The following is a 13,501-nucleotide window of genomic DNA, read 5'->3' on the forward strand; positions in this document are numbered from 1 at the left end:
ACAGTATTCAGACTGTAATTATTTATTACAATCATTATTTATCGAGCAGTTAACATGTATCAGACTTCCCTGTCCTATTTCATGAACATCTTAATTTAATTCTAACAACTCCGTCAGGTATTACTATATCCGTTACTTGGGGAGGCCTGGGGCACAAAGTCTAAGCAAATTGTTCAAGTTCACATACCAACAAACGACCTACTGAAGTACTGGAAGCAGGGCCTTCACCTTCACCAGCACACCGAAACCGCCCGGCCCTCACTAGAATCCCCAAGTGATCATAAAATTAATCGCATGACCTTGGGCCAGTTATATCCGAGCTCTGGGCCTCAGTTTCCTCCACTATAAACGACCCGCCCACAGCGAGCTTTCGGGTGCGTTCCTGCTGTTAACGTCCGGTGAATTTCCGACTGGATTACTCCCCACCCCCGATGAGGTGTAAACGTTAAGACAAGTTTTTCAACCATGGCGCGTTCTAGTACATTCTCCATACTGTTCCGGGCGCTAGGGTCCGGTCTTCGCTTTGCGGTTTTACTTTCAGACACTGAACCTGTAACGTCAGTCCTAAATACTCTCCCGGTCAGCTATCACCTTTCCCCACTCTCAGGGGCACCGACTAGGCCCGAGCCCACTCCAGGCCTCTACCCGGTCACTCCAGCCCACCTCGCGGCTTCCCAGGCAGCCAGCAAAAGGCCTACGAAAGCCCGAGCAGCAAAGCCGTGGGACGAAGTTAGCCTTCCCAGAGGTCAAGAGACGCTCCAGGGCACCTGCCACGCCTCCCGACCCCGGCGCGCGGCCTGGGCCCCGCGCCCCAACCGAAGCGGCCCAGGCTCGGGCCTCCCCATCACGGCCGGCGCTTCCGCCGGCGCCTGGGTCCTGGAAACCTAGTCCGACCCGTCGGCCCCGGCCACGCCCGGCCCCCTGGCCCTTCGGCCGCGGCGCCGCGCCCCCAGGCCCCCAGGGGTCCTCACAGGCCGAGGACCCGCGCGGGCCGCCCGTCTCACCTCGAGCTTCCCGGGACAGCCGGCTGCGCCCGCGCCTCCTCCCGCCCGCACACCTAGCCCCGCGCTGCAGCAGAGACAGCGGCAGAGGCAGCCGACCGTCACGTGCCGCAGATGCAAGAGGCCTCGGCTGCCGCCGCCGCCGCGCGCGCGAGCCCCACCGCACGAAGGCCGGCCCCGCGGCCGCCCCTCGCTCCTGAATAGCCACGGCCAGCGCCAAGTCCCAACCCCCCGCGCAAGCTCCGAGACCCGGTTGGTCGGCGCGGCCTTCGCTCTACTCACCTTCCCATACGCCCCCTAGGGCTATTCTTCGTGGAGTGTGGTGATTGGCTGGGAGCGAGGCAGGAAGTGGCTCTTGGTTGGGCGGGAGGAAAGGGGCGGGCCGCAGCGCAATCGGGAACTGCGGGCGCGCGCGCCCTGGGCACGGCCCGCCCGGTAGGCGTTCCCGCGCCCGGGTTCCCTGGTGCCTTAGTGGGAGCGCTGCCCGGCGTTTCATCCTAGCCTCTGTGGTCGCGACCCATCTGGTGCCTGGACCCAGGCCCCGGGACGGGCATCCCATTCCTTTCACTGAGGGTGCAGATGGCAGCCGGCAGAAGCGGTGGGAGGTCCGGTGGGCCCTCGGAAAGGGCCAGTTTCCCGATGCAGCGAGTGCGGGGCCCTGACGGGAGCCGCAGGGGCTCTCCGGGCCGGCCTGGAGTCATGCACAGCGCTGTGCAAGAAGGCGCCACCGTTCCTGCAGAGTCATCGCTCTGGGCCCAGGAGCCTGCAGCCGGCTCATTACCCAACATAAAATCCAGGCTGGAATACTATACAGGGGCCGGCGGGTGGCGCAGCGGTTGAGCTCGCCGCTCCGCTTCAGCGGCCTGGGTTCACCGGTCCCGTCCCGCGGGCGGTTGTACGCACCGCTTCTCAAGCCATGCTGTGGCAGGCGTCCCACACACAAAATAGAGGAAGATGGGCACGGATGTTAGCTCAGGGCCAGTCTTCCTCAGCAAAAAGAGGAGGATTGGCAGTGGATGTTAGCTCAGGGCTAATCTTCCTCAAAACAAAAACAAAATAGAATACAATAATCCAAGGTGATTTCAACTTTCAATTTGTGATGTTTCCTGAAGTTAGATTAAACATAAGGGCACAGAGACACGATAGGATTGGGAGAAAACGCTGGTGCAATAGGAGGATTTCAAACACACCACAATTTTTGTAACCCACTTCTAGCACGTCTGATACTGGCTCAACACAAGGTTGGCATACGGAAATTCATATTTTAGAAAAGAAACCATACTGTAACTTTGTTGTTGTTGTTGTTCCCTCCCCATTTTAGGTATGCTTTTTATTTTTGTTCTTGGTGAGGAAGATTGCCAATATATATATTTTTTTTCCTCCCCAAAGTCCCAATACATAGCTGTATATCTGACTTGTAGGTCCTTCTGGTTCTATGTGGGATGCCTCCTCAGCATGGCTCGACAGTGGTGCTAAGTCAGTGCCCAGGATCCGAACTGGTCAACCCCAGGCCACAGAAGCAGAGTGCACAAACCTAAACACTATGCCAACTGGCCAGTCCCCTATACTGTAACTTTGAATGACTTCTGATTAACTAACCCAGATATGCTCTGTAGATTTTATGACCCCTGCAGCTGCTATAAGTTGATAACTTTGTTCTTTTGAGTTCCTTAGGAACGTAGTCATCCCAGGGAAGAGAGTCTATACTGACAGCCATCATCAATGACAACTGAAAGATCAGGGTATAGGGCGTTGCTCTGGTCTCTGATGCATATCCAGCAAAACAAAGACTATCAAGAACTGAGACCAGATGTCTGCCCCACCTGCAGATCAGATAGAGGCCCTACTGAGATTAGGTCTATTTTTCAGGGACTGTTAAAATTTGGGTTGTCCTTCTGGTCCGATACTTGATTATAAATGTGACTTTAGATTTTGTTCCAAAACTGTTGAGCAAGGTACAAAATTCTAATAATGCAAAATGTCAACCTGAAGCGAGGAACAAGAGAATATTTCCAAGTGAATGCTAAACAGTTTCATTCCTCTAACCCAGATCTGTGCCTCAATTCAGCATGAAGTAGCTAGATCAGTCGTTGCCCTGAATCCCTCAAGAATGAGGAATGACCAAGGAATAGGAGGATTGAAACCAGCAAACGGCACAACCAGAGGCACTCACAACTAGAACATACAACTACGTGCTGGGGAGCTTTGGGGAGAAGAAGAAGAAGAAAAAAAAAAGAAGATTGGCAACAGATGTTAGCTCAGGTACCAATCTTTAAAAAAAAAAGAAACCAGCAAACAGTTAGCCATTGATGATTAAGTAGCTACTAACTAAAGTTTTTTTTTTTCCTTTTTGCAATTACTGATTATAGCTTTTAGTTGTTCACTAGCCCATTGTTTTTTTTTTTTTTTTTTGGTGAGGAAGATTGGCCCTGAGCTAATATCTGTTGCCAATCTTCCTCTTTTTCTTTTTTTCCTTCCCAAAGCCCCAGTACATAGTTGGATATCCTAGTTGCAAGTCCTTCTAGTTCCTCCATGTGGAATGCTGCCACAGCATGGCTTTATGAGCGGTGTGTAGGTCCGTGCCCAGGATCTGAACCAGTGAACCCTGGGCCACCAAAGCAGAGCACGCAAACTTAACCACTCACCAGCCCATTGTTAAATATGCTGTTTAGGCAATATGCTATCTGACTCCCACTAGGCTCCTATAGATAACATCTCCCTGGAGCCTGAGTCACCCTGGTAATGGGTGTGTGGGCTGTTCTTCAGGAATTAGAACTCCTTGTCCACTCCAGGCCAGTTGAGAACACCAACCCATCAACTGGGCCCATGCAGATGTCTGATAAGCGAAATTTCGACATCAAGAGGCTAAAAAACTCTACCCTCAGATCATGCTCACACTGCCATTTTGTGAACCTGGGTCCTATGAAGAGCCATGGAGTCTGACTACACTTTCGTACATCATCGACTACCTCACCGCTCCTCACCTCCAATCACTTCTCTCCACATTTCAGACCACCTTGCCCCCACCCCATAAATATCCCTCAGTCCCTATTTTCGGGGAAGGAGTTTTGAGATTCATTCTCTTGCTTCCTCACATGGCTGCCTTGTGATCAAACCCTCTCTCTGCTGCAATCTCGTCGTCTCAGTGTTTAGCTTTCTGGGCAGCAGGCAAAAACGAACCTGGCGCCATAACACATCGTCAGTTTTCAATATGCTTGGAACCTCAGAAAATGGAAGTGGTCTACAGTTTTTCTAGACCTTTTTAGGTCGTCTCTGTCTCCCATTTGTTTAGTTACCCAAAGGCTGAATCCTAGGGTGGAAAAAACTAGAATCAGTAGGTGTATCACCTATCCTAGGAGCCAGTTTTATTCCCTCCTGCCATCTGGAAAGGGAAAAGAGAGGTCAGAGGTTGGTGTTTACACGAGTTTAGTATTCTCCAACTCTCAGCCCCCAAATTTGTGTGAGAAAATTTTGCTTTCCTTTTACCTGGGGAAGTGGATATTCAAGGCAGAATAATATTCTGAATGCCACATGTTCCAGACAATGAGCTTGAAATGCAGTTACAGAAAGTGTGTATGTAAGCAAAAGGGCTCCTCCAGCAGAGGTAAATGCTAAAAGGTGGTGGTTGTGAAGAAAATTTAATGGGTTTTGAGCTGGGAGGAACTGCTGTCATTTCCAATGGACAAGGAAAGAGGTAAAACTTGAGCTGGACCTAGTAGGATATGCAGGATTTCTAGAGGTGGAGACCTGAAGGAAGGCTTCTTTAGATAAGGGAACAATGTACACAAAGGCAGGAAAGCGTGTATTGTGTGTTTGGAGACACCACATACAAGAGTGTTTTGGCTGGAGAAAGGTGTCCATGAAAGAGATGTTCCAGAGTTGGGCTAAGAGCAGGCCTTGAGGGCCTAACCAAAGAGTTCGTAGGGAAATAGTTTATATTTTAGATTTGGGTCATGATTGAGATGTTTAGGAAACATTGTATTAACATATTCCAGGGAGGTCTGAAAGAGAGCCCAGCAGCTAGGAGGCCGGTGAGGAGACCACTTCTTACAGTTGATTCCAGGGCAGGATTAGGTACTAGCAGCTTGTATAGAAACAAAAGCATTAAATGTTGATGCTGAAGAATGGATTCAGGGGGCTAGGGAAAGAGAGGAACCAAAGCCAACACTCAGAGTATGAGCCTGGGTGATTGGAGGTGAGGTGTGGAGTCCCCAAAAAAGAGGAAATTCCAGATTGGCTGATCCTGGGATCCTGGGTCTGGAACCAAGGCAAAGCAGGACTGGAGATCCTGCTAAGGGTCCTGCTAGGGGTTTTCAGGTAAAGTATAACGTTCTTCAAAGGAGGAAGCTGAGGATACTCCCCTGAAGAAGAAGATCTTTTTTTTTTTTCCATTTTGAAAGCAGTCGCCATTTATTAACTGACCAGATTACAAAAATAATTGTGGTAGACATTTCAGTTCATCCTTCTAATGAGGCTGTGGATCTGGTCTCCCTGTTGCCACCATCTCCACCTTCTACAAAATGGTGGTCTTTTTCTTCATTTCACCTCGTGAAGAAGATAGTTTGAAGGGCCGCAGGAAGTTGTTCGCTTCTTTGAAGTGTTTTCCAACAGTATAGATCTCGAGAATCAGATCCTCCATGCAGATGATGCCAAATTTACCAAAGGATGGAGCAGTCAAAGTGTCATCTGTCAGGGCGATTCGCTGCTTGTTGATTTTGCCATAACTGTGCTTGGAGGTCCATTCATTTTCTGACTTCACCTTTGGGGACCCCCTGTGATACGTGGTTCTACCATCCTCAGCATGTTAATGGAAGCCTTATTGAGCTTAACAAAGGTGCCATTGAAGATCTAGCAAAGAAGAAGCTGCAACGATTTTCAGATCTTTGTGCTTACTCCACTGCTACCTGAGATCCTGATGAGAATGCCCATTTGGGTCCCACAGGCACGTAGAAGTTGCCCACTACTCTTGCCATCCTCACCATTCAAATCTCAGTTTGATCCATCTGCCTATATTCCTTGTGACAGTGCTGAGGTTTTCTCATAGACAAACTTCCTCCTTGCCTTTTGAAGCGAGGGGCTGACCCGAGCTATCAGCTGTCTTCAAGAGCAGAAGAAGAGAGGGCTTTCAACGGTGAGCATGAGAGCTTATTTGTGGAAACTGACCTTCTATTTCCAAAATTAGGATGGAAATTTAATGATATGGAATTGAAATTATATGGAAAGTCCAAGGACCTAGAAAACCAAAGAAATCTTAAAAGAATATTATTGGAAGATTTACACTACCAGATATGAAGACTTACTGTAAGCTACGATAATGAAGAAATACGGTATTGGCGCAAGAATACAGAGACCAATAAAAGAGAACAGAGAGCCCACAAACAGTCCCACATGCACAGTCACATGATGAACAACAAAGACAGAAGTGCAATATTGGGAAGGGATTGTCTTTTCTATAAGTGGCACTGGGTCAACCTGACATACATATGAAAAAAATATTTACTCCTACCTCACACTATAAACAAAAATTAACTCAAAATGTAAAGCTAAAACCATAAAACTTCTAATTTGGCAAAGTGTCCTTAAATATGACACAAAAAGCATGAACAAGAAAAAAACGATAAATTGGACTTTATCAAAATTAAAAATTTTGCTTTAATAGGCAAGCCACGGACTAGGAGAAAATATCTGCAAAACATATCCAACAAAGGACTTTTATCTAGCATTAAAGAACTCCTTATATTCAATAAGACAAACAATTCAGTAAAAAAAAAAATGGGCAAAAGACAAACAACTTCATCAAAGAGCATTAACAACTAAGCATATGAAAAGATGCTCAACATCACTAGCCATTAGAGAAAGGAAAATCAGAACCACGATTTAGACACACCCACTAGAATGACTAAAATTAAGAAGGTTTACCACACTAAGTGTTGGCCAGTATGTGGAGGAACAGCAACTCTCCCTGCTGGTAGGGATCCGGTACAACCATTTTGGAAAACGTTTGGTGCCTTCATAAAAAGGTAAACACATACCTACTATATGACCCAGTCATTCCACTCCTAGGCATTTATCCAAGAGAAATCGAAGCATGTGTCCACACAAAGACTTATACACAGATGTTCCTAGCAGCCGTATTTGTAACAGCCCCCAACCTTGGAAACAATGCAAATTCCCATCAACAGGTGGATGGAAAGACAAACTGTGGTATTTCCATACAATGGAATACTACTTATCAATAAAAAGGAATGAATCTCAAAATAAAATAACTTTGCTGTAAGAAGCCAGTGAAAAAAAAGAGGACATACTAAATAATTCCATTTATACAAGATTCTAGAAAATGCAAACTAATCCATATAGTGGAGGGAGCAGAGGAAATTTCTGAAGGTAACAGAAACTTTCATTATCTTCATTTTGGAGATACATCAAATTATCAAAGCATATCAAATTATAAATATATGTAGTTTATTATGTCAACTATAACTCAATAAAACTGTTTTTATTTATTTATTTATTTTTTTGAGGAAGACTGGCCCTGAGCTAACATCTGTGCCAATCTTCCTCTACTTTATATGTGGGACGCCTCCCACAGCATGGCTTGATGAGTGGTGTGTAGGTCGGCAGTGGGATCCGAACCAGCGAACCCTGGGCCACCAAAGCGGAACGTTCGAGCTTAACCACTGTGCCACTGGGCTGGCCCGTATTATGTCAATTATAACTCAATAAAACTGTTAAAAAAGTTTCCCAAGAGGTGACACTACCACCTAGCTCTGCCCCATGTTGTGAGCTCCCCTGGAGCTGGGTGACCCTTTGTAGGGCCACCAGGAGATTGGATTAACTAGGTGGCCCCTACAAGAGGCCTTTGGGGTCAGGAAAGCCAAGTAGAGGTGATGGCAATTGACTGGGCGTGCTTGGTAGGTAGGGCTGACTTCTTTTTTAAAGACTGGCCCTGAGCTAACATCTGTTACCAATCTTGTCTTTCTTCTTCTTCTTCTTTTTCCCAGAGCTCCCCAAAACATAGTTGTGTATTCTAGTTGTAGGTCCTTCCAGCTCTGCATGGCTTGATGAGTGGTGCTAGGTCTGTGCTCAGGATCTGAACTGGTGAACCCTGGGCCACCGAAGTGGAGTGCGCGAACTTAACCACTCGGCCATGGGGCTGGCCCCAGTAGGGCCAACTTCCTTTCAATGCCTCAACACATCGCGCTTGTCCTTCAGACAAGCCCAGCCCCTTTCTGCCTCTAGCCTGTCTTGATGTAGCTGGGGGCTCCTCATCATTCAGGTCTTAACAGGAATGTCAAGTGCCTTCACTGAGCACCATGTTGAATTTGGTTCCTAGCCTTCTGTCCAAAAGTCACATTCTGTATTTCTTTATTTTCTTCATTGCACGTATCACAATCAGAAACTCTTATCCATTTGGTTATTTCCTTTCATTTTTATTATCTTGTCTCTTCCTCCCTCCTCTACACTGTTGGTACCCCATAGATTCCTTTCACTGGGGGGGCACCCATCCCACAGGTGCCTTACATGCTGGCTAGCTCACTGTTGCCCCTGCTGATGATTGACTGAAATGGAGGGGGGGGGGGCGTACAAAAGACTGGCTCCCTTGCGATAAGGAGGCCTAACTCTGGTGCAATTTCTGCAGCTCCCCGTGGGATTGGGCCACAGCTGGTCTCCACTCGAGGCCACACTCTTGCTTAGCTTTAGCTTTTTGCCCTGCCCTGCCCTGCTTCCCTCGCTCCCTTCTCCAGAGAGCACTTCCTCAATAAATCACGCAAACTAGAATTCTCGCCCCAGGCTCTGCTTCCAGGGAACCTGACCCACGACAACCTAGGTCGGCTTCATGAAGAACTATCAGGTTCATGGCCCTGGAACGAATTCCTACCCCAGGCTCTGCCTATGACCCCCTCCCCCCAAGAATGAGAGCTTGATGAGGGAACATCTTTGTCACTTCTGTAGAACAGTGCCTGGAGCACAGCAGGTGCTCAGTAAGTGTGCTGAGGGAATACAGAGGAGAGCCCAGGGTCTGTTTTATAGCCTGGCTTTCAGTACCCCTTCTGTTCTGGACTGATCTGGCCTGGAGGCATTGTGAGTCATAGATGGTGGACAGCAGCTGAGGGGTTCAGAGATGGGGCCAGGCCTAGGACAGCGGCTTGGCACCTCCAACACATCCTCCAGGTGAGGTATTATTGTGAGAATTATTAACATGTGAGGATTATTGGGGAAGGGTCCTCTGGAAACATGCAACCTCAAGGGTGGGCCTAGTTGCATCTCTTGGGCCTTCTGTGGGCTTCCAGAGATGCATCCCTGAGCCAGATCTAGTGGATAGCACCACTCGGCATCTGCCCAGCTATGTGTGAGAAATAAGTATGTGTGGAGTTAATGAAGGCATGACAAAGGGAACTCTGCCCCAGAGTTCTTTCCTTTTTCACCCTCCATGAGGAAAAGAGGAATTTAAAAGAGAGCATATTGTCCTCTTTCTCACAAAATAGAATCAGCACTTACAGGGGTGGGGGGGTGGAGGGAAGAATAAGACGTGACCGTTACCTGGACTTTAGCTTCCTTGAGGATGTAGTCTACTTGAGACAAAAGTCATGTCTAGTCTGCACAACCCATTACCTCAAGCCCTAAGCATAGGTCCTAGCCCATGGCACATGCCCCCAGGATGTCACTGAGCACACTGGACTGTGATTACACACCCATCGGGCTCCCCAGCTGGACCAGGATCATCTTGAGGGCAGGCACGGGCTGTGCTGGGACTCCCTGCCCAGATCAGGCAGTGGCACAGAGCAGGTGCCAGTTCAAGGTTGTAAAATAACTGAATGATGAGGGCAGTAACGCTGTTGGACATGCTAGACATCCCACCACATACTTTTAAGAATACAGATTTAGCCCTTGCTTTGCAATCCTTCAGCAGTGCCCTCTTACCCGCAGAATGAAGTCTAAACTTCTAAGCCTGTCTGTACAGTGCCCTCACATAGTGCCTTGGTCCCCCTTTCCAGTTTCCTCTTCTGCTATTCCCAGTCCGGTACCCTTCATCAACCCTACCCAAGCTGCTCTTCACATCTGGAACATGCAAGCCTCCTCTGGCTCTTCACTCTGCCTAGGGCTCTCCATTATCCATCCCAAATCTACGTGGCAAAGGCCTGTGCATCTTTTAAGTACTTATTTGTTTCTGCTGTCATTCTCTCCTTCGGGCCCATAAGCCCTCCAGCAGCCGCCTAGCGCTCAGAGGACAGGGGTCTGGTCCTCCATCTGTGTCTCTGTCCCCACGGCCTGACACACAGTGGTCTTTGGGGAAGGTGGTTTCGTGGAGACTGCCGCTAGTACGAGTGTGCAGGGATGGGCTCCTTACTGGCCAGCTGCTGGTTTGCTCTGAACGGCAGCGTAGCGCTAAGCCCGGTTTGCTGGGCCTCGGGGTTTGCGGGGGCAGCCTGTACTGAGCAGGCTGCTCACCCGGACTCTTGCTCCCCAGTGCCCCTGGCTCGCCTTCATCATTCAGGACACCGGGACTCCCGAGAAAGGGGCACAGCCCTGGTCGCCCGCGTCTTCGCGGCTCCGTTCCGGGCATCCGCGCGGCCTTCGAGGCCCTCCTGGTCCTCGCCCTGGAGGACTTCAGGTGCCCGGTCTCGGGCCACGCCAGCCGCCTGTGGGAGCAGCTGCGGCAGTTCTGGGCCGACCACTTCTCGCGGCGCTTCTCGCCTCGCCGCCCGCCGCTGCGCCGCATCTCCTCCATGTCCACCTTCTACCTGCTGGACCACCGCACGCGCCAGGCCGAGCTGGGCCTCAGCTACGGCGCGCCGCGCACGCGCCTCAGCGACGAGGCCTTCGTGTTCCGCGGCGGCCGGTGGAAGGCCGAAGGCCCGCCCGGTCGGCCGTCGCTGCCCTCGCCGACCATCACGGGCTGGAAGGCGCAGGTGCAGCGGGTCAAGGGCCAGGTGCTGCTGGAGGAGAACAACTACCTGAAGCTGCAGCAGGAGCTGCTCATGGACATGCTGACGGAGACCACGGCGCGCATGCACCTGCTGGAGAAGAAGCTGGACGCCGAAGCCGGCCCGGCGGCCGCGGCGCGCGCCTGGCAGAGAAAGATGCGCAGGCGCGAAGGCGCGGGCGGCGCGCTCATGTTCGAGCCGCGCGCTCTGCAGTCGCGGTGACGCAATAAAGCCCGCGCGGCGCGCGCCTCCCTCCTCGCCGGCGTGTGGGGCCCGGCGGGTTTGTAGGGCGCGGGCGGGCGTGGGGCGCGCCGCGGGGACCGTCGCTCGGGTCACGGTGTGGACGGGTGACTCAGTTAGCAGCCCGTCTCGAGAGGGTGCGATAGGGCCCTGGGGGAAGGTGTGCGCCGGGCGGGGCGGGGCGGGGCGGGGGGGTGCCCGGCTCGCAGCAGGCAGCTCCCGGGGGCCGGCGATGGCAGGCGGTGGCGGGCGATGGCCTCGGCCAAAGGACGGGGAGCGAAGTCCGGGAGGCAGCGGAACCGGGGTGCAGGGTGCGGTGAGGCGACCAGGGCGGGCGAGGTCCGGGACCTGGCATTTGGGTCTCCCGGCCGCAGGCGCGCGCGCGAGGGTTTCAGCCTGTGTCTAGGGTAAGTGTATTTACGGCCGCGAAACTATTCCCGGAAAGAAGCTTTCGTGAAACTTTGGGCTCTGCCTCCCCTACTTGGTTGTGCGGCTTTGGGCGAGTCGCTTCTCCGTTACAGGCCTCGTTTTCTCCTGTGTAGAATGATGGGTCTGTCCGACCAAGGGTACAAAGGACCTCTCTCCGGGGCTAATGCTGTGCACAGATAGGATTTGCTCGACCCACGTTATTTTAAAATTTTGCATTAGTTGCCAACATTTAAGAATTTGGAGATTTCACCTCAAAAACCCAGATTTTCTGTGTTGTCTTGAGAAACCTAAGGACTTGGCCACCCTGGACCTTCATCCTGCCCAGCAGTAGTTGCCTTGAGCTGAATTGTGGCTGCTACCTCCTGGTCAGCTTCACTCCTTTCCTTCTCTAGGCGTCTGATTTGGATCTTCTAGAGCCGTTCTAGACGGGTGTTTTCTCCTAGGACTTGGGGAGCCGGCTCCCCTCTCCCCTGTGTACACACAAGGTATATAAAGTGCAGTGGGTAGCGTGTGGTACTTATGACTGATGTGGCTGCACAACAAAAGTGTTGACACTGCTCCTTGCAGTCTGCAACCTTTTCCATGGAATGTAGTCAGGCCATTTCAGCATCCACAGAAACTTAAACAGCTGGGACTCTGACCCATTTCCTTAGGGCCATATGAAACCTGTGAGAGAAGTGGGTGGCCTGCCTCAGCCTAACTTGCTTTCAGGAGTAGACTAGGGATTGCTAAACTACTTTGTATAAAAATTGTCAGGGCCAGCCCGGTGGCGCAGTGGTTAAGTTCACCCGTTGCACTTCTCTGCGGCCCGTGGTTCGCTGGTTCGGATCCCGGGTATGGACATGGCACGGCTTGGCAATAAGCCATGCTGTGGTAGGCATCCCACGTATAAAGTAGAGGACGATGGGCATGGATGTTAGCTCAGGGCCAGTCTTCCTCAGCAAAAAGAGGAGGATTGGCAGTAGTTAGCTCAGGGCTAGTCTTCCTCCAAAAAAAAAAAAGTGACCTTTTTAATTAAATCAGCAAAACAACACAAAACATCTTTAGACACAAAGCTTAAAACATTTTTTGAGTACTCTTTTGTATTTTAATAATTCTATATATTTATATAGATTAAATAAAAATATTTAAAATAGTTCTGTCGACAAAAATAATCCATAACCAATCTATAAATGAAAATTGGGGTGAGTTTATTCTGAGCCAGATTTGAGGACTAGCTTAGCCTGGGGCCTGCCGTCCCCGAGGAAGGAAGGACACCAAAGAAGTGGAGGTGTACAGAGTGGTTGTATACCATCAAAGAGCATGTGTCACATATGATTGAAATGTCCCTTTTACAATAGTCATGAGACTGCTCTGTCGGCACAGCGATTGATAGACACAGCAGTTTGTAGGTTTGCTGTCTCGCTGGGCACAGCAGGGTGGCAGGTCTGTTGTTTCAAGCTGGGTGGTCACAGGTGAGCACAGCAATCAATTCCTAATCTAGGGAGAGATGCTTATCCTTAAGGAAATGCTGATGTGGGGGAAGTTGCACCTTTATCGTAAGGGCATTTGTTCTTTTCTTTGGGACATAGGAAATGCTTAAAGGAGATATACAATGCGTGCTCAATGGCCACATCAGGCCCTTTTAGAAAAATGAGGTCATTGGGGCCGGCTCCGTGGCTGAGTGCTTAAGTTTGCGTGCTCCACTGCGGCGGCCCAGGGTTCGGATCCTGGGCGCGGACATGGCACTGCTCGTCAGGCCACACTGAGGCGGCATCCCACAACTAGAAGGACATGCAACTAAGATATACAGCTGTGTGCAGGGGGGTTTGGGGAGATAAAGCAGAAAAAAAAAAAAAAGATTGGCAGCAGTTGTTAGCCCAGGTGCCAATCTTTGGGGAAAAAAAAAGGAAGATTGGTAACAGT

The 13,501-nt window shown here is 50.3% G+C and overlaps 2 protein-coding genes and 1 pseudogene across 2 annotated transcripts in view; 1 reads left to right on the forward strand and 2 right to left on the reverse strand.

Annotated features, from left to right (window-relative positions):
- The window catches only part of CANX (calnexin), a 31,815-nt gene extending 30,542 nt beyond the window's left edge, over positions 1-1,273 (reverse strand). The window contains exon 1 of the mRNA XM_014860859.3: positions 1,005-1,273. The gene's annotated coding sequence lies outside the window, so the exon portion shown is untranslated. The remainder of the gene's footprint in view (positions 1-1,004) is intronic.
- A 4,059-nt stretch (positions 1,274-5,332) lies between these two features.
- Positions 5,333-10,731, reverse strand: LOC106843707 (large ribosomal subunit protein uL30-like; annotated as a pseudogene).
- Positions 8,004-11,279, forward strand: CBY3 (chibby family member 3). Its single transcript, XM_070516918.1, has one exon. The coding sequence runs from the start codon at positions 10,730-10,732 to the stop codon at positions 11,147-11,149; it is 420 nt and encodes a 139-aa protein (XP_070373019.1). The 5' UTR covers positions 8,004-10,729; the 3' UTR covers positions 11,150-11,279.
- The last annotated feature ends 2,222 nt before the right edge of the window (positions 11,280-13,501 follow it).

Source organism: Equus asinus, chromosome 9 (genome assembly GCF_041296235.1).
Source record: "Equus asinus isolate D_3611 breed Donkey chromosome 9, EquAss-T2T_v2, whole genome shotgun sequence".
Classification (NCBI taxonomy): Eukaryota; Metazoa; Chordata; class Mammalia; order Perissodactyla; family Equidae; genus Equus; species Equus asinus.

Bases quoted from the DNA above. Each gene is read 5' to 3' on its own strand.
- CBY3 (XM_070516918.1), top strand. From the start codon at position 10,730: ATGTCCACCTTCTACCTGCTGGACCACCGCACGCGCCAGGCCGAGCTG.